This window comes from Denticeps clupeoides, chromosome 10 (assembly GCF_900700375.1).
Source record: "Denticeps clupeoides chromosome 10, fDenClu1.1, whole genome shotgun sequence".
NCBI classification, from domain to species: domain Eukaryota; kingdom Metazoa; phylum Chordata; class Actinopteri; order Clupeiformes; family Denticipitidae; genus Denticeps; species Denticeps clupeoides.
In genome coordinates this window covers 12,252,347-12,279,793 of record NC_041716.1, presented here as the reverse complement: position 1 = coordinate 12,279,793, position 27,447 = coordinate 12,252,347, and the positions used below count along the sequence as shown (strand labels likewise).

At 43.9% G+C, this 27,447-nt stretch overlaps 1 protein-coding gene across 8 annotated transcripts in view; it reads right to left on the bottom strand.

Moving 5' to 3' along the window:
* rerea (arginine-glutamic acid dipeptide (RE) repeats a) overlaps positions 1 to 27,447 on the bottom strand; it is a 122,897-nt gene that overhangs the window by 21,026 nt on the left and 74,424 nt on the right. For 6 of the 8 annotated variants that reach the window (XM_028992728.1, XM_028992727.1, XM_028992730.1 and 3 more), the window contains 7 exons: positions 12,643 to 12,748; positions 11,172 to 11,268; positions 10,162 to 10,266; positions 5,598 to 5,646; positions 5,027 to 5,151; positions 4,772 to 4,871; positions 664 to 762 (listed from right to left, as the gene is read on the bottom strand). In XM_028992728.1, coding sequence (XP_028848561.1) covers positions 664 to 762; positions 4,772 to 4,871; positions 5,027 to 5,151; positions 5,598 to 5,646; positions 10,162 to 10,266; positions 11,172 to 11,268; positions 12,643 to 12,748 — 681 coding nt within the window. Of the gene's footprint in view, positions 1 to 663; positions 763 to 4,771; positions 4,872 to 5,026; positions 5,152 to 5,597; positions 5,647 to 8,644; positions 9,009 to 10,161; positions 10,267 to 11,171; positions 11,269 to 12,642; positions 12,749 to 27,447 lie in introns of those variants that run through there. The other 2 variants (XM_028992731.1, XM_028992733.1) reach the window with 1 other exon arrangement.

Genomic DNA, 27,447 nt, shown 5'->3' with positions numbered 1-27,447 from the left:
CTGAGGGTTTGAGAGTGACTGTGGAGGGACCAAAAAATGAATAAGGAGCCAGGGATGACTGGTATTTGCGTCAAGGTCAGGGGTATGTTTACACCTGTCCCTCCAGGCTGTGTGACTGCAAAGGCACAACCTGAAACCGTATCTCCGTGGGTGTGTTAATCTTGGTTGTGAGTGTGGCCTGACTTCTATAAATGCCTTCGAACGGCTCACAAGCAAGAAAACAGAGAAGTCACCACACAGAAGCTTCACATCCACTATTCATGATCAGTTGGTGTATAATTCATCAGCAACCGAGTGGAGCATGCAAGATTGTCATGTGATGATGGGACCTCCAGCAATATTTAATGAAAGATTAATAATCAGAGTATGAGGACGTCAGAATAATTTGAATGGTTTATATGGGAAAGATCTGCATGGCCCAAGTCTGCTGGCATGATCCACACCAGTGACCATCCAGGACAAATCAACAATCAGAATCTTGAGGAGGCTTCAGGGTGCATGCATAAATACGCTTAATGTACAAAATAATAATAACGTTTCTTCACTTACTTCAAATACAGTAAGAGAATGAATGTGCCAAAAAGTCAAATAGAAAGAAAGAAAGAAAGAAAAAAAAAAAAAAGTGAACGTGAAAAGTGAAGCTTCAAAGTGACCGTCTCCTACCACTTCGTCCTCGGACCAGCACTTCTCGATCAGTTTTGGCACAGGTTTCTTCACCAGTCGCTGCAGGGCCTTCCCCGCATCGTAGCTGCTCTCGTGAAGCTGAAAGGGAGAGAAGCGTGAGTTATGCTCGATAGGAAACACTCTTTTCCCCCCTTCTTCTTTCGGCTGTTGAGCTTTGTTGAGGTGTAGCCGGTCTGGGCCGGTCGGTGGTGTTTGCTGGGTTTCGTACGTGTCAAGAGTTGTGCCGTTTGGACAGCTGGGTCCCGGGTCTGAAAGCCATTAAGCAGGAGCTGACTGCAGTCGCAGGGGACACAAGGTGCCAAAAGAATCGGGAGCAAAAATAACCCGACTTCCACCGCCCAGCAAGAACACCAAGTGCAACCACTCTGGACCTCGACACGGGGATGACTGGAGTCATACTGGGCTTGTTAATGATTTTAGGATACAAAAGCCAGATAGAAAAGCAAAGGCCAGACAAAATACACAGAAAGAACCCTGCAGTCTGGCATATAAGAGACCCCTTTCTTTTACATGCCTTTTAACATGAAAAATATCAACTTCATCAGCCAGACAAAAGGATCCTGTCCAGAGAAACAAGGTACTAGACAGAAGAATTGCACATGGCTGCAAACGCACATTAGACTTGCAGATAACTTTTTTTTTTCCCTCGTATTTATGTTGTTAGGTGTATTTGTTCAGTATATGTTTGCCGTACAGAAAAGCAGCAGGGGGGTGCTGCTTCTCTGATTAGCATATCTCCTATTCTTCACAGGCCGCCACCGACACTCTGCCCTGCATTTCATCTTGTGAGGCGCAGGCTGTCAGGCCACACAGTCAGAGAAATCCCCTGATGACCATGCTTGATCGCCAGGGCCCGCCGTGCATAAATGAGAGTGTGAATTACACCCAGTCTTCCCAAAACCAGCCACCTCGTACAGCAGTTTCCCGTCCTTCACTGCCAATTTAATCCTCATCGTAGACTCCCCTGCTGACAGTGTCTGATGCAGTTCTTTCAGGGAAGAGCATATACTGTAGGCCAACATTTAGGGCAGATATAGTAGAAAGTTAATCACAGCATGTCTAAGAACAAATAAATTATAACTGGTTTATGACAGGGTTGTTTTTCATGGGAGGATTACAGATTTAGAGTTTCTTTATTTTCAATTTCCTTTGTTTCTGTTACAAGATGGAAATTTAGATGAATTAAAAAAAATTTAAATACATTATAAGGACAAATATGAGAGGAAAAAGCAATTCAAATGAAAAGCATTATTTTTTTACCTGTATGGATTATATTTTAGAGATAAGAACAGAAAAAGGTTAACGTTTTTTTTTTTTTTAATTTGCTGGACTGCTTTCACCTTAAAAGAATGAGGAGTACAATTTTTCTTTCTTAAATTGCTCACATTTCAATACCAGCAGACCTTAATCCAAAACCTAGACACTTGGGTCAACGCTACTTGGCTCAAGCAATTAAAGGCTGCAATGTCCCCAGCTGAGCTCATTAGGGTCTGTGATGCAGAGTAGGGGAAGGAAAAACATGTAGACACTGCAGGCTTTGATGGCCAGAGCTGAGCAAGGTTGCACTAGGTCCTGTTAAAGCAATTTCCTTTCTGCTGAACTCCCTGGTGGTCAATTATAGCCAAAATGATTCCTTGTGCTGGCTGAGATAAACCAACAAAACCATACTCGTCCCTTTAAAGCTACATGGCATGTAACACTGGAGATGATCATCACTGGACTCATTTGTTTACTTCAAATGCAGCTTTGAGAGAAAATGGCTGAATTAAATAAATAAATAAATAAATAAATAAAATTTCGAGTTTTATTTTGTATTTTTAGAAACGAATAAAGCTAAAGCAAGGACCGGAAGACTGATCTACTCTGTCCATTTAAAAGCATAGGAACACTCAAGTTGCCAAATTGCTTCCTTGTGCTGCAAAAAGGGCACATTAATAATGAGTTCTTATGCTAGTTAGTGATTACAAGTGCTGCATTATTTTTGTGACCTGATACGCACCCCTTGAAATTAAGTGTAATTGCTCCATATGAAGTTTTATGGATCAATTTGTGGTGTCAGTTTCATCCAGACAAAACCCACTTTTCAAATTTTAGTGTCACCAATGTCACTAATCTTGAATGTCAAACATGCTGACTATTGTGCAGTTTTACTTTACCTTTGATTTCTTGTTCTAGCTGGACATACGAATAGAGGATATGAATATGGGATTGAAATGTGCAGACATACTATCAGGGCCTGTTGTGCATAAATGAGCATGTGAATTACACCCAGTCCCCCGAAACCAGCCACCTCGTACAGCAGTTTGCCATTCTTCACGGCCATTTTAATGCCCATCGCATACTCCCCTGCTGACAGTGTCTGATGCAGTTCTTTCAAGGCAGAGCATATACTGTAGGCCAACACTTAGGATAGCAGATATAGTAGAAAGCTGATGTCTAACATGGTCTTATTAAAGAGCTGCTATACTATATAGATCAATGGCTCCAGAAGTCTCAACCAATTTAATACAAAAAAAGAATTACAACCATTGCTGTTCATATTTTTTATGACAGGACTAGAGAGTAAGCGTTTTAATTTTTGAGTGAAAAATCGCTGTTTATTAATGGACATGTATAGTGGATATGATTATAGAATTGAGTTGTGCAAACATACCAGTGCAGAGCTAAGGAAATGTTTTGGTTTTTTAAATGAGTTAAAAGGTTAAGAGACTAGCCCATTTCTATAACAAACTCAGCATTACAATGTTGAGGGGGGCAGTAATTTATAACATCTAATGTGAACATTCAATTGCTTGTGGCCTGTTATTTTCTCCATTATTAGACTGAGAGGGTTATTTTAAATATATATAGCACCTGACTTGTGAAGAGTAATCAACTATAAATCCATCCAAGGTTTGCAGCGTAAAGGAGGAGGAATATTGGCACATAAATTCAGCGGCATTCGGGATTTATACATGGTGAGGCTGACTATATTCCTGCGCAGAGCGGAAAAACACACGGCTCTCAGAGCCCGCGTTTCTGGCTTCCTCACAGTAAATCAAATCAGTGGGAGGAAGGAGATCTTTTTTCCAGTGCCTGCACTGAGCCAGAGTTTATGACTGATGCACTGAGAATGTAGCTGAAAAAGCAATATTTTATATGACTACTTAGCATTCAGTTCTTGATCTAAGCAAGATTTATGGCTTATATTAGTGACAGTATTTTCTTGCGTTGCCACTCCCCTTGTTTACACACCAAGGGATTCACATTGCATATATACGTAGTGTGCTCTTTGTAGTCAGCATTACAACCCTTTCATCTGTGGTCAGTTTCTGACTACAGTACTGTGGCTGGCTGGATATTTTTGGGCGGTGGATTGCTCTCCACTCAGCATGCCGAGTGACAGTGAGGTAGTTTTTTGACATCAGCAAATGCGCACAGAAACACTTCACTAGCAAAGTGTTTACACTCAGATTTGGTCGGCGTTTATAATTTTACACAGTTATACAAGAGTAAAAACTTATGATTAGTCACATTTACATTTACAGCATTTATCAGACACCCTTATCCAGAGTGACTTACAATCAGTAGTTACAGGGACAGTCCCCCCCTGGAGCAATTTAGGATTAAGTGTCTTGGAGAGTGTGTTACCCACTAGGCTACTACCACCCCCACAGATCAGACCAAATGTATTGAGTTAGAGTTTATGTTGGAGTTAATCTGACCTTTTTAAAGTGGAACGACAAATGATTGCATCTCTCAATCAAGTGATAAATCTGTTTACGGCAGGGTTTTCAGATATTGCCAATTCTGGCAAGCATTATACCAAGGATCATCCTCCGTCAGAGGTGACAATATATCACACTCCCTCCTGCTTAAACATGCCATGAGATGGGGAAAATGGCACAATCACTGAAAATGGACATGTTGCAAATAGCAGAGATGAGGTTACGTATAAAGCATAACTCACTGAAGTGTGCCAACATTCAGGCAGCACAAAATTTTACAATGGAAGTAACCCTTTAGTTTCTTCCAAGTCATGAATTAATAATAAACATTATTAATGAGCACAGTGTTGGAATGTGAATGTGTGTGTGTGCCTCCTTACAGTGTTTAATGCATTGAGTGTAGTGTCGTCTCTGGAAGCAGCAAGGCAGCCATCTTCTGTGGACCCTCCATCACACATTCCAGCAAAAGCTGCCATGCTCCTGCACACATGGACGTAGAGAATGACATACTGACCAAAGAAACGATGAGCAAAATACTATAGATGCCCTTCAAGAAGGACCTGGAATCACTATTTTTATATATATAGTTAAAAAAAAAAAAAAAAAAAAGATCTGGTAAGAAAGCAATGGCTCACCTGGCTGCCCGCAGGTACATGAGCAGGTCACAGTCATTGACCCCTGGCATCCACACCAGCTCTTCATTTTCAGTCACACACTGGCCGCCAGGGGAAGGGAAAGGCTGGAGGTCTGGGAGCTTGGCCTGAGAGGAGAAAAGGTTGCAATGTGATGGGGAGAATAAAAAGGCACTAACAGAACCCCATGCTATTCACAGCACGCAGATAAAAAGTGACAATTGCAGTTAATTAAAATCTCAGTGACTGAATAATTAAAGCAACATTATCTAATTATGCTGACTCCAATAATGCTTGCTCATAAGAGGTTATAAGCAATTTACTGACACTGGGTGGATGAGCTGCTTATTAATCTAAACACTGAATTGTTTTCAGATAATAGCATTATATTCATAATACCTTATGGACTGGGTGGCCTAATTGCACAACTATTATTATTTTAAGTTGCAAAACTTTCTCAATAGTGTGAAACATTGGAGACATTGGAGATGGCATTGTTCTGCTATTTAAATATTAATATTCTGGCACAGTTTTACAGTACTTTCTATTCCATGTTCAAACTCATGTACTATACCTGGTGACTGGGTCCAACTCTGATTTCCCCCTGTGTGCTGTTTAATCGCCTGAAAGACAGAGAAAGACAGAATTTCTTTAAAAAGACAGCTCACACGCTGAGTTTAACAATGCAGCATTCCAGAAAAAAAACATTTAATCTAAACAAGCAAGGTATATAGTTTGCAACAATTTTATATAAAAAAGTACTCTAAGAAAATATTTATTACATCTAGGAGTCATTAATTTCAATAAACCACACCAAGCCTAGATGGTAATGGACTATTCGCTATGTGATACATGGGACAAGTTACTTTATTCCCATAACTAGAGGTCAGAACTATGAACAGGTGTATGTATGTAATACTTGTGTCTTGCTACTGGGTAGTTCCATATAAAGTTATGACAAAAGCCACAAAAGCAGTTTGAAAACTTTCCATGTGGTGCATGGGACACAGAAAACTAGTCTCACTTGTTAAAACAAACTTCCACAAAATTCTGTGTACTCTGTAAGCATTCAGACAAAACTATTGCACCAAACAATTCAACGTATAATGGATCTCAAACCTGTGCAACACTTCAATAAAATAATATTTATGTAACACCAATATACGCAACTAAAATGACGAAGATGGTGTGAGGCATGGGACAACAATGTCACTGGTCAAAAAGCTACGAGTGCTGTTAAGTTTAACATTTAATAGCCAGTACTAAGAATTATAATGTGGACCATTGTATGAATATTTTAATTAAGCCTGACACACTATTCAATACAACATATATAAACTGAACTTTGAATGTTTGGATAATTTACTTCATAAAAATTTACATCCCGAGAGGTAGCCGTGATTCTGTAAAACCTTTTTTAAAAATACATTGAAATTAAATGATGTTCCACTTTATCTAAGTACGCATCTTAATTATTACAACAAATAAAAGTACAAATATTGCAAAACTATTTTTTAATAGCATTTGGTTTCCTTTTCCAGATAATCACATTAATCTGTGGGGACAGACATTCTCAGACAACAACAAAGCAATAAAAGCATCCAGCTCTGTAGTTCTCCACAGAACCCGTTGCTCATGCAGAGGTACAGTATTGCAGCACCTCCACCCTCTCAACCTCCCCCTAAAAATAAGAGTGGGGTTGGGGGGGGGGGGGGGGGGGGGGGGGGGGGGTTGGATTGGACATGATACAAGCGCTGAAACGGCAGCTCTTGCAAACGTCGTAACCATGGCAACTACAATTTAATAATAGTGTTCCAACCTCCAGCTGCAGTGGATTAAAGAAAATGACAAGATGTTCCTTCTGAAAAGCCTTCCCCTCCGTTGCCAAGGCAACAGCGCAGATTTTCATGCAGGCAGGCGCAGGGCAGCCCAGAAACTGTCACCATGATTTGCGTTCGGAGAAACTCCCGCTCCATCAGACCCAAACCTTGCTGAAACCAAAGAGGCCGTCTGGTAGCGTTTCAGCTCCTCAAATCATAAACAGCCTTCTGGGTACATTTCAACCCATCTATAACCTTAACGACCTGGACACACACAAAAAAACCTGAATACTAATTACAGAACCGACATGATTTAAAACCAGAACGAGAATTCGTCCAGAGGTTGGGAACCGAATCCAGACAAGAAGAGGGCAAACAACGGTTACCAAAAGTTCAAGTAATTTATTAATAAAACCCATCACTGCCAGCCCTTCCACAGCAGCCTCTCAGAACACAGGTTCCGTTAGATGAGAAGAAGTCAGTCGCTGTGGGGTTCCTGAATGTTCTGTCTGCTTTAGACATTTGGCAGGGCTGGATAAGGAAACTGAGGAACTGAGTTGGGGAAGCCATTTTAAAGTCTTTCCAAACTCAGCACACAACATGCTCCAATGCCATGATGCTCCAAATTTATCTCCTGAAGCCGCACCTAAAACGGCCAAATAATTATGCTTGATGTAAAAATACTGGTTAAATGACTTAATAAAGAACAAAATGATGCCTGCAGCCTAAACCTGAAACCAACGGGTGGGGTTTGCAGTTCTCTGTGGGTCTGAGGGCCTTCTGCACTTTCAGTTGTTTCAAGTTCATGCAAAACAGATATGTTAGTACACAGGTTTTCACTTCTGATAAACTATAACCAACATACATCAAGAGGATCTAAGAAATCATCCAGTCTAAAAAACCTTAATGTGAAGTATATATTATATTACAATTTATATCACTACATTTCATAATAATGTTGATCTCGGTGCAGAGAAACACAAAGTACCTATACACGCACCACTACCAATAGATTATCACTACATTTCACAGCAATTACAGGCCAAATCTGTAAGACTATATGCCCACAAGCAAAGAAAAGCCTTCAGCACCCTCCGTTCCCTGGACACTTCAACAAAGTGCATTAAAGAAGGATTCTTAAAATAAGAATGCCAAGGTTTTTGAAAAGTAAATCCTCCTCTGTAGTGTCTGTAAGTGTACCTAGCCTCGGCAAAGTAATACAATACAGGAGCAATCAAATCAGACCGCATCAGTGAAATGTGGAGTAGGTTTGAGCATTTGATTCTTTGACGTAATTCTGACCCAACACGTTCACGATTAAATTGAGGTGTCAGAATGAAATGACCAGCTTGTGCTATGTGCGGGAGGCGTATACACATGTTCTGCACAACATTTAGCTCGACCACGACGAGCGCAATCAACGCAGGCCCCGCCCCCTCCATCAGCGCCGTCCAATCAGGGCGCGAGCCTGCCGCTGTCACAACATCGCATAAATACACTGAAAGTCCCGACGCGTTCCCCATTAACGGAGTCCAGAGTAAAGAGGAACTTTCCTCCAAACGACGCGCCGCCATGTCACCTCCGGCTGGCGACACACGCCGAGGGAAAGCGCGCTGGCAAATAACGCGGTGTCCATTTTTACCCCCCCTACCCCGCACACGCACCGGAGCGGGGCTGTCAGGTTGCGGCGTGCGGCGCGGGGTTTTTTTTTTTGCGCTCTCCGCCGCTAAACGCGCCGTCCGGGAGGAAGAGACGCGTCTCCGGCCGCGCAGGTGAAGCGGAATGTGCGGGACGGACGTACCTTCGCGGACTGAACAGGTCGTCCATGCTGGAGACGGACAGCTCGCCCCTCTCCGTCGCCTTTTTCTCCCTCTTCTCGCTCTCGGTTTTTTTTTTTTTTTTTTTTTTGAAATAGGACAACGCCGCAATAAAAATAAAAACCTATCGCTAGGTGCTCAAAATGGTGGCCCGCGCGGTCGCTCGGCGTGATTTGCACTGGCCTTCGGGAGCGGCGGCGCAGAGTTCCCGTTCCGACAGGCGCCACTGGGCATGCGCCGCGACCTTACACGCACACACACGCACACGCACACACATCAGGCGCGCCGCACACACGCTCCATCTCCGCCGCGCCGCCGCTCCATAAACAAGGCCGACCAGCGAGGCTGCTGACGCCCCGCGCGGCATACCAAACGCGCGGCGACGGGGGCGGGCTGTGATGGAGCGGGGCCCCGGCGAAGGGGGATCCGGGCGGACGACAGCAGCGACCGACCGTCGTTTCCACTCAGAGAGAGAGGCAGAAAAAAAAAAAAAAAAAACCTCCCCGACTCGGATTTCAGGAGCGGCGGCGGCGGCCTTATTAACGGGTCACGTGACACCCCCAGAATTTACCATTTCAAACAACCAAGCACGTCTGCTTTAAACTACACCTAGCCTAACCTTGCTGTGCGCTTAACTGGACTTAAAGCAGTTTACTGCTTATGTTATTGATTTGTTTAATGAGTTATAACACTTTTCAAGCTTCGACCGACCTGGCACAACCTAATTACAAACTTAGGAGCTGTTCATTAAATGGACCCCACTTACGCATTCCGGAAATGTGCGGTAGGTTTTACAGGAAGCTACCATGAGCGAAGCAATGCACAGAAAATGCCTGCCACACCAGGCGGACGCAGGCCTGCAGCCTGAACTTTGCCAAGTAGATGTACCAGCAGCAGGTGGGGAGCAATACTGGCGGTGAACTTCATCAATACCACAAGACCGATGAATTCCACTGACCTTTGAAATCACTGAGTAAATGTCAGCGCGTCACTCTGGTCTGGGTTGAACGCTTTGATTCAAATGATACAGCTTCCATAAATTAAGAATTTTTCCTTCGATTAGATAGTCATCCATCAAGGCTTGATGTGAGATTTCTGAGAATAAACCACTGCTTTAAGGCATCAGACCCCTTGGGACCGAGCATTTTTATATTGGTTGTATTTCTCTCTCTCTACACATCAAAATTCAGAGTGTGATTTTACTAAGCAATTTTTACATACATACATACATGCATACATACATGTGTATATATATGTGTGTGTGTGTGTGTGTGTGTGTGTGTGTGTAAATAAAAACTAGGTTTTATTATGCAAGTCCATCATTCACTCTATGCTTACGATGGGACAAAAATATTTAGCAATCATTGAATAAAGTGGTATAAAATTACTTCTACACTATGGTTTATACACAGAGTAAATTTCACAACACACACTACCGCAGGAGGGCAATTTGGCTCCAGATTTTTCTCATAAAACCACAGGGCAGTGAGTCCTGACTTACCTGGTCTCTGGGTTATATCCTAAGATGTAGAAAAATGAGTCAATCCGAGCTTTGAACTCCCTGGCGGCAAATATGTCAGAGAAGTGCGTGATGTTACATTTCCCCCTGCAACACAACACCGAGGGGAGAAATGGGTGAGCTTCATTTAAAAACACATTAGTGAAATTACAGCTGGGGTAAATGTTCTGTTAAGTCAACACATGGTTGGTGGACCTACATTGGGTGCGTGTGTGTTCGTGTGTGTGTGTGTGTGTTAAAATGAGCTTGAAAACAAATAGCTGCTGCACGTCACATTGGGTTTGGAGAGCGAAAGAGGAGGACGACAACTGGGCCATTAACTGCACCAGCTGCCACACTGCCACACACACTCTCTCATTCTGATGATGTGTGACAGACACCATGCAGACCCCAACATCAAAACATGTACACAGGCATCCAGAGCTCAACAACATTCTGCATTGTGCTTCCAGTCATCCTCCCCCAATTTCACGTTTCGAATGTCACAGCCAATCAAAATAATATCACTGGGTGCCACGAGGCCTTTGAAGGTCAACGCCCACCCTCAGTAAGAAAGAGGGCTCTGGATCCAGCATTACAGCGTTCCACAGGAATTCGTGCAGGTTTATCTAAAGCCCCAAAACACGTCAAATCAAAGGCCCCACTGTGCAGACGAACAGCTAATTTGGCCTGAAATCAGTGGATTCTGACGCTGCTTCACTTCTTCCAGATGGTTTTTGTTAGAAGGGGAAGAAATCCAGGGGCGAAAAAAGGGATAGAATACAGATGACAGAAGATATCTGGTTTCAGAATTCGGACAATAACCGTGTGCGCCCTCTTTCACTGAGCTTAAATGGTACGCTGACTGCTCCTTGAATCATTATAATATGCACTATGGGCTCTCTGTAAGGCTGCATGGCCAAATTACCCAATGTTAGCACAGTCAGTACAATAATGAATAAAGAACGCAGACGCCACAGGTTCAGAGGAACAATAAAAGGTCTGTGTGTTACCTGAGGGCAGCGGTGTGGTAAGTGTCCACGTAATCTGAGATGAAGAGCTCCCTGCTCTTCACCACAGGGTCAGTGATGACCAGCTCACGACCAGAGTCTGCAAAAAAAAAAAAATAATAATAATAATAATAATAATAATAATAGCAAGGCAAGGGGTCTCCCTTCCTCTCTCAAACAATAAATATCATTATATACTATAGAGTATATACACAGAAAACACAAAAGACTAATGATGGTATAAAAAATATTACTACAATGAAATTATTTTGCATGCCAATAGAAGAGCAAACATGCTGATTTTATATAACATCTAATAATAAAAAATTAATGCCACACTGTATTAGTGGTAGTTTATTACTACGCTAGTGAAACTATAAACATCCAAAATGTTGAGTGAGAAAATGTGAAAGGCGATTTAATGAACAATTTATCTAATACTATAAAACCTATATGATACTGCGACAACTTATGTGATGTCATGTAAAATTAGGTTCCGACTCCCCTGTAGGTACAATAAGAAATTCTTTGTGACCATTCCTGACTCCAACCGTGTCATAGCAGTAATCACTGAGCCCAAAAAAATGAACAAGATAAACAGAGATATAAGCAGCACAGCTTTACGCCTAATTGTCCATTTTGTCTACTGAAGTAACAATATCAAGGCTCATGTTATTCCTGCATCTTACATAATCAGCCTGTATAGTGCGGCAAAGAATTGAAATTGCCTTTGTGCTTAATGTAATTTCCACTCACTAGCCATAACCACTAAATTCAGTTTTTTTAATACACACGCACACACACACACACACATATATATATATATATAGGGGTGAATTGTATCTTATGGATAGTACACAGTGTCATGTAACTGCTGACAAAAGGATTTGTGCACCATTGCATAGTTAAAATACAGACTGTTTGTGAAGGGAGGGGAGGAATAAATAAAAAATAAAAAAAAAGCTCTTCTGCCCGTATTATGACTTGCAGTGCAGCCGCCATCATTACAGTGACAAATGTCATTCCACCGTTCCACTCTTAAGGGCGTACGGATGAGTGTTTGTCATCTCCCCAGCGCAGAGCGGGTGAAGATTACAGGCAGCCATGTCAGATGCCTCATCTGCAGCTGCATATGCAAGACACTGAGTGGCAGCTGGGTGTCAGGAACACGCTGGATTATTGCTGGTATTATTAAAGCTCCAAAGTAAATCAAAGGACAGTGTCAGCGAGTCAGGCAGGACTGGAACCAGCGTCAGCATAGTGTATCAGTCGTGAGAACGTCTCTGCAGGTGGCCACAGGGATGCGGATGTATTTATACTTTCATTTATACCAGCCTGGATTAAACCTCCATTCCCTTTTAAGGGAAAGAGTGTGACCAAATGAGGTTATACATCATAACTGGCATCTCAAAAAGTCACTAACACAGTCCTGTCACGAGGGAGGAAGGAAGACAGGCACCATCTCCGCACTCACCATTCTCGTTGTTCCGGTCCTGAACCAGGTGCTGGTACACTGAGTCAGGAACTTCAGACTGGCGATAGTACCATTTCACACTCATCAGCAGATGGTCCCGTTTGCTCTGTGGATGAAGAGAAATTAAATGAATAAAACAAATTTAAGAGACCAATGAACATCTAATAAAGCAGTGTCACAAATTGGCTGAGTGGCAGAGGGGAGGAGGGAGTTTGGAGGCTTGTCTGTCCCCCGAGCAGCCTGCCAAAATCCTCACGGTGGAACCAAATCAATTAAAAAGGGATTGAGAGCATTTCGTCTTTTAATAAAGTAAACAGAAATCTGTCATTGTGATTGGTATCTGATTCAATCCCAGAGAGTGGAAAAATATGTTCTGGAATACCACATGTTTAGGCTTTTCCCTTCTCTATTTCACAACTGAGCTCATAAAACACAATTCCAGATGCACATCTGTTAAGCATAGCACAGTCCTGTGTAGACGAGAGAGAGAGTGTGTGTGTGTGTGTGTGTGTGTGTGTGTCAGCCATGTTTATTCAGCCAGCCGGAGAACACTCACGGCTGCCCTCGTCTCTAGTTGCACTTTGAACTCTGCCCCCCGCTGTCAGCTGCAGGGACTGCATGTGTGGAGAGGGCTGCAGTTCCCACAGTGACCAGCAGGTGACAGCACTGAGACGGCCCACACATCCCAAAGGCGACGTGGGTGGAGAGCAGTAAAAGGGCAAATGATGTTTTTGCTCACAGACATGAAATATTTATCGTCCCTTTCACAGAAACCCAACTGACCGTTCAAACGAGCAGCAGAGAAACCGCAGCTCAGCACAAACAGACACAAGGCAGCCATCTTTAACATTACTTCAGATTACCACATTCCCCACAAAGCTGACTATGCCACCCTGCCAGGGAAGGAGGGACTGACACACACACACACACACACACACACACACACACACACACACACATGCACTCTCTCTCTCTCTCTGTAGTCACTGCACAGTGGGGTATGAGGTCACTGTTAAACAATCAGTGGGCTGTTGGTGGCTCTCATCATACCAGGGAGGGCAGAGAGGCACAGTGAGCACTCAGGGCATAACCAGCAGCAATACCAACATCAAAGAGCAGATCCTCAGATCAACAGTGGCTTCGTTCACCCCCTGCACACTCGATATGTGGACAGAGGACTCAAACATATAAATGCCTCACATTATCACAGAAATACTAATCTTGCATTATTTATAGCATCATTTATATGAATAATTCATTATTATAAACAATTTACGGCCATCTTATTTAGAACACCGATTTGGAATTAGTAAAACAAGATTAATAAGACTAATTAACCACATTGGCAATGCAAACACTGGCTGTTTCTGCAAAATAATTTATCAACCTCAACATTTTTATAGTGGTGTACTGATGTGTGGCTTCAGGTACTGATGCTACTTGAACTAGCCACATAGGTGAACGCACAAAAACAGAATGCAAAGAGCATCTACTACAATAACAGTGACTTTTCATGACAAGTGATGATTAAGAGCAATGTTGCAAATCAGGCACGAGTTCTCCCATGCATGGGCATGATCGTGTGTTACATGCCAAACCACCACAAGCAGTCAAAAGGTTATTTACAAGGGTTATTTCTGGAAATAGAGCAGGCAAATGTAACAGAATCCATTATACATATACCCATTGCTATGAACATTTTGGCTAAAATGCAACAATACTTCAACACTATTTATTGCATGGCCAGTTACACTATTACTGTCAGTCACTTTTATTAAAATAAGGTGCTGGAACTCAAATGGGGCATTATGTGCTAGGACTCCACTGCTCAACACTTCCAATGCATCACCACTCACCTCTTCCTTACGTTAATAAGATTACAGCAGGATTGTTCATCCCTCAGGCATTCACAGCCTTCATATACTCCCTTATGCACACTGTGCCGAACACGCTAATGCAGCCACATGATAGAAAGTCTGGAACACCCACCCAATTTTATACTCCTCCATCACACACATAACACCACATCACAAGAAATCAAGCTTTGATCTCTGACTCCACTACAATAGCTTCATTAGGCCACTTTGTTGTACAGACCAGACCATTATATGACCGAGAGAGAGAGAGTGCACATTTCCTATCACAATGCTGAATAGATTAGTGACATTCCAGACCTCACTGGGGGACGCAGCCACTCGTGCTACACTATGCCTACACTAGCACTATGTACTACAAAATGTACTTTTTCTCCTGTAAATGACAAAGCTAACAAGTGCAAATGTAAATGTATTAAAATTATAATTTTGGGGTATGTGGTAAGTGTGTGCTAACAATGTTTTTTTGGCACAGTAGCCAAAAACAGCTCCTCCCAATCAGTCAGCACCTCCCATTTTAAACTCTTTATAAAACCATCATTAAAGATTGTGTTCAAATTACACACAGACAAAAATGGGATATTGTTTCTCAACATACAGATTCTAAAAGCGGTTGTTGCTCAATTATTTATGTATGTAAACCCCCCTTCGACTTCACTGGACTCACGATTCGATAATCATGTCAGTGATTCGATTTAATTCGATATTTTGATTAATCATGATGCATCCACTTCACATTATGTTTCCAAATACAACAGTGAGATAAGAGTTACTCCTACCTGGAGCAGCACTGTACTCAGATCAGGCAGCCATACTCACTAAACTAGAATTGTTCATTTTAGTTTTACGCCGCCAGCAGAAAAAAAAATAAAAAATCACCAAGCAAAGTCATTATGATAAAATCGATTACGTTCCGCACTGAATCGATGCAGAATAGTTCTCACGTCTGCATGTCGATGCACTGATTATGAGATTCATTTCAGCATCCCTACCTACAACAAACAAGCCCCATGCTAAAGTCATAGAGCCGTGCGTGGCATTAGTTTGGACTGCCCATTATCTATTTAAATAAGTGTCTGTCTCTGCGAGTTAACCCATGCAATGGTAAGTACGTTTCCGTGCATAGTTTAGTCATGCTATAGTCACTATTGTCCTTGTCTGAAGTGTACTGCTCAATATATGCTGACTCATAAGTCCAACACTATTGATTCAAACTTTTTCCAACAGTCACGTAAATGTACTGACTATTAAACCAATGACTATTTATGGTAATGAACAGACACACAAACAGGCTGCTGAAGTGCCATGTGACGGAGCTGCTTTAATTAACGCGGCACGATTGCATCCTTAAAACCAGACGTGTTCTGACGTAATATCTGTCCGGGATGTCGGCAGGAACACAGCACAGAGGAACACCGCGGAGGAGGGGGCGCAGACGCCACAGGTCACGTGACTTCCCTCAGCCGCAGTGACAGGGGTGGTAATGCGCAGACTAGCCCACATCTGTCACACACACACACACACACACACACGAACGCACGCAGTCTGATGCAAGCTAAGCAGAGCCAGACGGCTCCCCCCGAGCCCCCCTCCGAAAGGAAACGCGCGTGTTTATTTTCTGGTGCTCGCATCGCACTTCTCTTCCCAACCTCCCCCTGACCCCGTCCCTTGCTCCGCTCGCAGTCTAGAGAGCGCTGTTGATCCTGTTGGGCTGAAGGCGAGCAGGATCTATGACTTCCTTTCAGAGGGAAATGGCAGGAAACGGCCTCTAAACCTCAGAGAACGGGACCCCGCGCCAGAGGACCGGCGATCCTGTTGCACACCGAGCATCTGAGGAATTTGAGACCCCTTGAAAACACAGAGCGCTAGCACCGAGCCAAAAACCAGGCTACACAGAGAGAGCCGTGGCTCTTCTGGCTGTGATTGTGTGAACCCGGTGGCTGCGGGGAATCTGGGCAGAACAAAGCTTCATTATGACTTCAGACGCGCAGCTAACAGAACCACTCTGCTGTCCAAACATGATGTGATTAGTGAGGAGCGAGCAGGATGCGGGAGCAAGATGGGACAACGCGGTGATTGATGTGGCTGAAGCACCGTTTCCGTTCAGAGATGTTCTCTCTCTCTCTCTCACACACACACACACACACACACACACACACACAAGCACATCCATCTGGACTCCAGCTCACTATGACTCACACTGCTGAAGTGAGAACGCTGAGCTAAGGCCCCAGAACAGCCATTCAGCAATCTGGCCCACTCGCCCATGTGCGTCCATGAGAGGGGCTCTGGTGAACTGGGGAGCACTGGTGAACATCAAAAAAAAAAAAAAAAAAAAAAAGAAAATTAGCCTCGTCGCACTTGTTAGCTGCAGAGGTTCTCTCTCTGCAGCTCAGAACTAATAATGGTGAAGAAGCACTGAAGATTTGTTTCCTCCCGGTGAGGCGGTGTGTTCGGATTACTCCTCGCTTGCCTGTCAACAGGAACAAATGGAGGGAGAAGAGGGGGAGGGGGAGTGAGGGAGAAGGTTGGAGAGGGGAGGGTGAAAGAAAGAGAGGTGGGAAGGGGGTGGGCACTGGGGAGTCACAGCTGTGATGGCGGAGCTGTCAGGACCTCTGTAGCTCTCAGCGGTGTGTCCCGCACACTGCCTGCGCCGTTCCGATATTAAATCTCCGCTCGGATTCACTCTACTCCGTCTGTCATCTGAGGACTGTATTGGATTTGAAAAGCATTAGCCAATTCTAAGTGAGAGATTTTCAGTGCAACAAAAACACCACATTCCCCTCTCTCTCTCTAACACACACCGTCTCCACCACAACGCAGTGTTAAACGCTGTAAAGGAAGCCTTATGCGGATCAGAAAATCACCGCTGCAACAGTGTGTATAAAAGGAACTGTGTTACACTAGCAAACGCAGTCAGGATTTGTGTTTTTAGCAATTTCCATTTTTGTCAGACCATAAATCAATTCTCCATGAATGAGTGGAGGAATCGTTTAACACGACTCCGCCCCCAACATAATCATTGCAAAAGCTATTTAGCATTAGTATCAGTTGTACTCTTGCCACATCACAAGCTATTATACCCACTAGTGCACTAGGCAGCCAAGGACGCCTGCTAATACCATCTGAGACAATATAATAAAGTAATTTTTGGTAGCTGGACTGTATTATGACTAGCTTGAACTGGTCAATCCAATAAAGTCCTGATTTGGTGGTTTAACACGTACGACTGTATTGGTCGACTTAAGATGCTACAAGGAGCATCAATTTCGCATGACTCGCATTTTTGAAATTTAAATATGTAATCAAATTTTTCATATAATTTTTATAAATTTTGCCTACATGTTTAACACCTTTTTATGTGGTGAAATTATACAGACATTATAATGGCCAGCCTTGATGAACAAAAGAGCGGGGGGAAAGCATGCATTCAATGAAAGAAAGAAAAAAGAAAAATTATTCTAATTAAGATCAGCCCACTATTCTTGGGAAAAACATCAGACATGCAGGCGAATTGCATTCAACAGGACACGTAAACGAGGGAGCCAGACAGACGCCGCAGTGCACATCACAGTTGGTTTGGTGACTACGTATGACAGATGTGAGCTGCTTTCACCCTTCCCCCATCCACACCCTCGGCCACCCTCTCTGTGGCCGTAAATACGGTTAATGAAAAGCACCGGGCAGCTGAATGGCTTATGCCTGAAGCATGCCGTTAACATCCCTTGCAAGCAGGTATGTTTTAATTTGACCTCAACACTCCTCAGGTAAGGTCTTACGTTTCGTTCACTGATTATGGTGCCGATGATGAGTCGAATCAACAGGGAACAGGGAGAACGCAGCAGGTGTAAAAAAATAGAAGAGGAAAAAAAAGCACTTCAGCCATAAATCAGTCAGGATGAGAACATGAGAGCGGGAAGATGATGGGATGACAAGAACAGTCACTACATCACCACTGAGGGGGAGAAGATGGGGAGAAAACCCTCAATTGTTCCTGTGAGTGCCCATTTCTCCCCAACGCACACACCCCTCTACCACAAGGTTTCACTGGGAATTGATTGGCTTGTCTGTGTGTGAGCCTGCAGTGGTGTTCCATGACTACAGATATCAGCTCAGCCAATGAGAATTCCTGCTGCCTGCATTGTGAGTGCAGCAGCGCCCCCTCATTTCCTGTGAGGGAAGGGCATGCACTGGGTTCCTCAATAAGCTGCATAGCACCAGGACCGCTGTGAAATATCCTCAGGCTAAAGGTTACATTGAACTAGGGCTGTGTATTGGCAAAGATCTCACGATTAGATACATATCACGGTATAAATAGTGATAAATTGTGATACTGACATATTGTAATATTCTACAGTTCACTAAAAATGTAAAAACAGATGTGTGGATCACATTACATGAATAATTCAGACACTGAATTTTGGACTAAATTTGTGACACTATTGATATTTGATGTTCCTGTATCGATACAATATAACCGTGTAAAATATATATATTAGATATTTTCTAACACCCCTACATTGTACAATATGGTAAATATTGGTGAACTATTATGCCTAAATTCACAAAAAAAAAAAAAAAAAAAAAAAAAGACCTGTGTTTCTTATCCTGATTCATTCTCAGCTCTAAAACCCCACAAACCCTCCAGAGCAGGAGACACTGAATAACATGAACCAGGAATGTAAACTACATACAGCACTGCTTACATTTGTTAGTTTAACTGGATAATTGAGTTGACTGCATATATATATGTCTGTGTGTGTGTTTATGGGCAGCAGGCGGCACACCCGACTTGATTCTACCCAGGCATTGGACACGCAGTGGGCACAACATGACTTTGGGGCTGGGTGATTGAGTGCGGTAATGGAAGACAGGAAATGAGTCGGGACTGAGACACTGCAGATCGATCCAACCACTCACTGCAGGGCGATCTGTGGCTAAAGCTGCCCATTACACACACATACATATACACACACAGACTCACCATATGACTGGGCAGCTTATGCTGCTCTTCCATTGGTGGCTGTGTGAGGAATGCTGCATCTGGCTGAGGTTTCTGTGTACGTGTTTTGGGGGACAAAGGCAGGGTACAAGAGAGCAACTCTGTAGAGGACAATTCTCTTCACCACTCACTTTCTCTTACTGGCAGCTAAAGGATTTGCTTGCAGACAGGGGAATTACTTGCCTCAGATCACACTGTCGACATTTTGTGTGGTGTGTGCGGCAGTAAACACGACTGTGTGTGTGTGTGTGTGTGTGTGTGTGTGTGTGAGTGAGAGAGAGAGAGGGGTAAGGGGTCACTGCAGTCGCTCCTCCCCCTCTAGCAGAGAAGCCACTAGTCTCTCCCACGGTGACAGTCTACAGTCTCTCAGACACACACACGCCAAAGCTTTTGGCCAGCAACTCACCTCCTTTTTATAGTGTGTCTTCAGAGAGCTGGCAGATAACAGCTGAGGTCAATCTAATTAGATGTAATGGGTTACAGAATGTGTACGCATACACCTTCACACAAGTCACGCACGCACGCACACATCCATAAAAAAAAATAATGTCTAAATCGAGAGTACAGTCAGCTAAACAGGGATAGAAGGCACAACAGCAGAAAGCGTTTCACCCATTAACGCTGTGGGCGTCTATTACAGTCAGGTAAATTAATATCTGCTGCTCTACGGTTTTACTGCACCACACCATACACACTGCATGCCGAAAAAAAAACTAATGGAGTAAACAAGGAACTAAGAAATTGATGAGGAGAATAAATGAGTGAGAGAGAGAGATGCTGAGCTGTGATGGGCGAGTATAAGTCATACTGCTAGGCAAGTGGGTGTGGTTATTGATGAGCACTCAGCTCAGAGCTGAAACGCAAGCAATCATTAACATGGGAGCTACTAAATCTCTCTCTCTCACACACACACACACACACACACTCCACATCGAAACACACTTCCCACGTTCCAATCACTCTACCCCCCCCCAGCCCAGATTACCCACGAGGCAAGGAGACATTTCTGGAGATGACCGACGCGCACTGGACGTTTGTTTTGACCAGCTGAGATTTAACATTGGCGCCCCACCCTGCATCTTGTTCGACTTGCCCGCTACATCTCCCCCCTCTCCTGCCAGCGACTAGCGAGCCGTTCAGGTTATTGATTCCTCGCCGACCCCCATACAAGAGCTACAGAATGAAGACAGTGTTCAGACGCATAAAAACACACACCAACATCTTGATACAGTGTGTGCTTGTGTGTGTGTGTGTGCTTGTGTGTGTGTGAGAGAGAGAGATAATGGGAATGCCAGGAATGTGGCACTGCTCATTTCCTCATGATGGGCATCACTATTATCTCTCACACTCCCACACCTCTAAACATTCCTTTTTACCTTTAAATCACCATAAAGAGAAGGCAAGTAAGGATTTTTCCGAGAACACACACCGGCACCACAAGCAGACAACACACTCTACACGCAGAGCAGCATGACGACTCTCTTCAGGGATATGAGAAGAGAGCAGGAGGAAATGGAAAGCAAGGAATGAGACTCTAAGGACAGCCGGCAGGAAAGATGGAGGGGTGGGGAGGTGTAGATAAACCCCACCCCCCCGAGAGGAATCCTTCAGCGGGGCGCCGTGCTCGCTGCATTGTTCCTGTCTCATCCACTTAATCCAGCTCACAGCGTCGCCACAATGAGGCTCCTGTAGCGGCCGCCACTTGCCATCAGCCGCCACAACACCTCCATTACCATCGCCATGGATACAATCTTCATTCCTCTCCAGTTATGAAGCTGTTTCCTTTTCTCTCTCACACACACACACACACACAAACAAGTGTGCAGCCAACACCCTCCCTGGGGGATGATTGACTCATTGAGACCCTCTCATTAACACACACACACACACACACACACACACACACACACACACACACACACACACACACACACACACACACACACACACCTCCTTCGCTCCTTTCTCACTGTTCCTTAAAACCATGGTTCACAGTAAAACCCTTAAAACAGAAGGGGAGAAAAACGTAAAGTGGAAAAGCGACGGGCCGTAAAGTGCTGATATTATGCCCGGCCGGGACTGTCTGGCATTTAAATGCCATTTGCAGCAGCAAACAGTTCACAGCTAATTACCGCGCTGTGCTGCCCGGCGTTGAAGCGGAGCACGCAGGGCCAACCCGGCGCGGGCCCTCTGAAGTGGCTGCCACTCTTAAACGAAATGGCCTGTTAAAACCTAAAATCACGGTGGAGAGGAAACGGAGTGGTACTCTGGACCAACGACATCTACATTCAAAAATTCTGCAGCCAACCTGGGGCCCAGGCCCGGACCGAATGCCCCTCTCCCCTGGTGCCGGACCTGAGATTTAAAGTAGGGCCCACGGGGTATATTTCACAGGAAGAGTATACAATAATAAAAAAACAAAAAAATTACTGAGCAAAAGCTGCTACTGTTTTTTTTTCAAAACGCGGCAGCGATATTAACACGGGCGTGTCCAGAAGTAATATAAACTTTTAGGTAACTAGTATGAGTACAATCTCATTTAGCCTGTGTCGCTGTACAGACAAAACTCCAACTCAGGTCTGCTTGTTTTTTTTTTTTTTTTTTTATTAAATCTAGCCACATTAAATTAGAGTGTTTCACCCAGACTTATATAATATATATGTTAAGTCACATTTTTGCACCAGCGTTATTTTGCATCATGCATGCACTTTAGTCTATGCATGGACTCACTATGTGTTTTTTAATATGTTTGCTTTTTTAATATGACAAATTCAGCTCGCACATTGTTAAAACAACAAATAAGGTATTATAATAGGTGACACTTACCACAGCCCTTATTCACAGGTTTTTACCAAGAGAGGAAGAGAGGGGAGATGCATTTATTCATCAGTGCCACTAATGTGCCTCTAAAACCCAACGCTGATGGATGAGACTCTAGGACGCATCAATAAAGACAGATGATGAATTGGCACACCTACGCTGTGATGACTGAGGCCAACCGCAAATTAGGAAGCAAGTTTTTCATTTTAAGCAGCCGCCAAGCTTTCATTGCAGAGAGCTGATTATTACATAAATATATTAAACAATGAATCACGAGCACAGCAGCACCTACAAACCGCCACTGAACCCTGGCTGAAACTGGACACGGGCTTACTGTGAAAACCGGACGCACAGACCCTCTCCGCCACTGACACTACACCGAAATGTGTGATTCAGACCGCCACAAAGAAAGCAGTCAGACAGAAGAGAGAGAGAAAAAAAATCAATCACGTCTGAACTCATTAGAATTCTTTCCTGTGGGTGTGCCAGCTGGACCAGACGCAGCGGCTGGAGTGGATTCAGGCTCCTTCTCTCACCAATAAAACCCTGCAGCCACAAACCTGACCTAGAAGGGCAGAGCTCGCCATGGGGGCAGGTTAATGGATATTCAGACAGGAAACATTTAGGCCGATTTTATACATATACAAATATACACGTACATAAACACAGTCATTTTTGTTTGTTTAATTTGTTTAGTTTGTCTGGTTTTAAGTGATGAATAATAGATCCAACCTCAGTTATTAAAAATCTGATGCTGGCTGATATCCAAAGGCCACCGATATGTTTACAGCACAGGTACGAATGTGTTGAATGCTGGGTAACAGAGTAACATACCGAGCTGGAACACAGGAATCTGCCACAGGGTGGCATTTCTGATGTTTATTTAGACAAGACTGGATAAAAGTGCATATTTAAGAAACAGGAGAGGAAAAAAAAACATGCAAAATGTATTAACTGTGGGACTAATAAACGATTCTTATATTAAATAACACATTAAAAATAACAAATTAAATTAATAAGGACTTATACCAGTCCATGACAAATGATTATATCAGATTTCATTTAATGTGATTGAAAGAATGTGATAATCTATTTTGAAGATTGTAAAAGAATAGCAGTGTCGACATGCCTTACTAGTACAGTACACTGTTCAATGTATTTTGCTCTTAACATTTTCATTATTTAAAGGGTGAAAAACAGCCCTGAAGAGGGAGAGATGGAAGAAGAAAAAAAAAAAAAAAGTTGTCTGGACAAAATCGCAGTACCTGTAGCTGACACCGCGGCTGACAGGCTATCCGCCAAAAGGCACAATCTGTATCCGCCTACGGGGTGAATTACCTTCACCCACACGACCGCCGCAGCTTCATATTCTGCAGTCAACCCAAGTGGCAGGGGAAACGAAGGATGTGTAGAGCAAACAGAGCTGAGTGGCAGAGCTGAGCACACACACACACACGTATTCTACTCTTTCACACACACACACACACACACACACACACACACACACCAGAGACCAGAGGCTGCAATCAGCCTCTCAGAGTGAAGAGCCACTCACACACAGACACACATGGGTCTCCGCTGCACCCTTCGGGCGGGGCGGAACATCAAATCACTCCATTTCAGCTGAAGCGGAAGAATGGCACCTCTCCCTCTCTCTGCAGTGCTTGTCTGCTGCAGCTCTGGATATACAAGTATGTGTGTGTGTGTGTGTGTGTCCACCACATCAACCGGATTATAAATGGGACAAACAGTCTCCATTCCCCAGCATGCCTAGAGGCACTGATTTATCAACCGAGCCAGACAGCAAAGGAGACCATTTAAGAAAAGGTGGAACAACTAGGAGACTAAAAGGAAAAAGCAGTATGAAAACAACGGGCAAGAACAGTCCGGTGTCCCCCACTCATCACTCCACCTTAAAACAATCAGGCGTCTGGCCCTTATTACTCCACCTTCTAGCAGTAAAGCGTGATCCCCTGCACACGGCCGGGCATTACGGCAATCTGTAAATGGGATGTTAAGTTCAATAGCCCAAGGTTAGTGTCTCAATGTGCTCCATCAGTTCAGTCACTAGTGCGTCCTTCACAGCAGCCAGACGAGACCACCCACTCAAGCACTGACAGCTAATGCTGACAGACATGGAAGAGAGGGGGAGCAAAAAAGCAGACAGAGCTTCCCACAGCTACAGAACAAAACGGAGCAGACTGATACCATTAACGATTGCGTCCATAAAGGGCTGTGCCATGGCATACGGGCCAGAACGTTTTTCAAACGCATAAACCATCACAAGATGATATAGTGACCTGATGCATTTACGTTCCCTAGCATACACAAGGTGCTTGGAGAGAGACTAGTGAGTGGGTATGCTGCCAATGGGAGTCAGGACGTCTGTGAATGGGTGAGAGTGGTAATAATAAAAAAAATATGTCTGTTTTTGCATTATGAATATGAATTTGTAATTTATTTCAAAGGCCACGCAAGCAGAAGAGCCACGGCGGGCACGTTTCCGCTCATCACACACACACACATTTTCTTTAGATACAGATGTATTGTTAAACTTTTATTTGGGATTTCCTGGTAAAACACTATCTAGGCTACATTTTGACAGCACATAATGTTGTGTGACTACTGCTGCACGGTAATGACACCATGTGACAACAGATTGACACTTTGAATTAGGTAGTCTGTCATCTATGACAGCAGCACATTGGAGAATGATGAAAAAGGGCCATGGTTTTCTAAGGAATTTTCTAAAAAAAAATGCTGCCTCTTGCAAGATGCAATCATGATCAAATATTTTTAATTTCTATATAGTTATGACATTGTGAAATACCATTATGAGCAAAACTGTACTGACAATTGAGGCCATAACAAACCTCTTGTATTAAACTGGTTGAAAGCACCACAATATATCATATCCATAACACACAATTCATAAAAACCTTTCTGCAACAGCAGAGATTTCTTTTCTCAGCTGAGACTCTTCCAGAAATGTGTTTAAAAGCACAGAATCCCATCTGAAGTGGACACCTCTTGTAGCCATCGTGCCGGAATTTGTTTAAATTTTTTACTGCTCATGGATCAGTTCCGCCATGCAGACAGAGAAATGCAGCGCAGTCAGTTTAAAGTTGCCGCAGAACACCGTATCCTGTTCTCGGATGTCTACGGCGACACTCTGCCGTAGCCTATGGTGTGGTCAACGGGCAGCTTTCCATTTCTCTGCGGGCTCATTAATATGCTGATGAGCTCGGATCTGATTGGCCGACTCTCAGCTAGGCCCAGAAGTAGCACAGTTCTGGGTGTAACAGCAGTGTAAGTGTTCCCTCCACTTCTCAGGGCTATGGCCAGAGAGCCGCTTTTTGCCTTTTTAACAGTGCCCATCAGGCGAGGGGTGGGGGTGGCGTGTGTAAGCAGTCACATGAGGTGTGGCTGTTTTTATAACCACCCCCGCCCTGAATAACCCTGCCTCCCTGCTGGCCTCTTGAAATCCACCGTGACTCCAGGCCCACCAGCTGCAGTGCCACAGTGATCCATTTAGCCTGACAGGCAGGCAAACAGTTTAGACTCTTGTATCAAGAAGCAGGCAGAGTCGAACCTGGGCCGATCCAACGCTGCGTGACCCACGCGGTGAACAATGACGAAGGCATACAGTAACAACACAGTACAAAAGCAAGCGGTTTTCTGCTAGGAAAGGTGTCCAGAAAACGTTAAACCTCTGACACACACACGCACCCCAGCAGTTGGCGGGCTTTAGGGTTTCGGCGAGTGCTCACGTCCCACACGTGTGGTTTAAGAGCGAGAAAGAACCCAGCTGCGCCGTAACTCCGCAACTCCCCTGCGCTGCAGTTTCACTGCGCCAGCAGGCGCTGGACCAGCCGCAAGGAATGCAGGGAACCAGTGGTCACAGTCAAGAGGAGGGGTAGGTGGGGGAGGAGGAGGAACAGGAGGAGATGAAAGGGAGATGCACTCCACCAAACACCGCTTCGAAGCCACATGAACATCAAGTCAGTAAACTGGGTGGAAATCATGGGCTACATTACTATAACGAGAACCACCACATTGATATTAACAAAACTGCAGATTCAGCAATACAGCTTGATGCGCAATTTCAAAAAATATATCATAAAAGATGCATGATGTAACAAAAAAAAGAAATAAAAATCTGTATATACATGAACAGAAACTGCCATATAATTGATCCTGTATATAGGGGTGCGGCAAAGAATAATGACTGGGGGACAATGACAACTTGTGCTATTGACAATTAGCACAAGTTCCTCTGTTTAATAAAATACAAAGCTTTTTGACTTTTGGTACTGTAGTTTGCTTCTTCAGTTATGAACTTTCATAGACAACATATCGAATATTGCAGGATCAGCGGTGTTCCGATATCAACGTTATCATGGGCAACACATCGATATTGTATTGTATGGCTGGATTCCGTGTGACTCCCCACCCCTGTTGGATGCAATCATCATCTTTTACCACATTGATTTATTGTCTTACCCTTACTAACACATTCGGAGTAAGCCGAAATATCACAGGGCTTGCAGTCAACAATAATGGCTGGATGTTAAATGTTTAAAGCCAGATTTGATCAGTGAGAGGGCATTACAATATCCCACGGTGATGTTCGCTGCAAAAAAAAAACCTTTTTAATAGATATCGAATGTTCTCTAAAAGCCTCCCCCATGTAAACACGTCGCGGAGTCTTGCCGATGGTTGCGGCACAATGGCTGGTTTTATGGCAGCCTAGTGTAAATACCACCTTCCTGTTTATCCTGTCCCGCTCACTTTTAAACATCCTTCGTTTTTTTGTTTTTTTTTTTTAAGCCCACATCAAAGCCCTAAAAAAAGATGTCACATGCGTTTCCTTCTTTCTCGCCGCCTCTTTTTCTTGCTTTTAAAGATGAAACACGGCCGAATGACAGAACTCTGAGGTCTGGGCATCAGATGGTAATGAAGACATCAGAGAAGCCAATTTGCCTGTGATGCGCCAGAAATTGGCACCGCGGCGATGCGCAAGTACACGACGCGGCCAGACGGAAAAAAGAACGATCCTTAACGCGCCGAACACCTGACAAACACGCCGTGCCGCCACCCGGCGGGTCG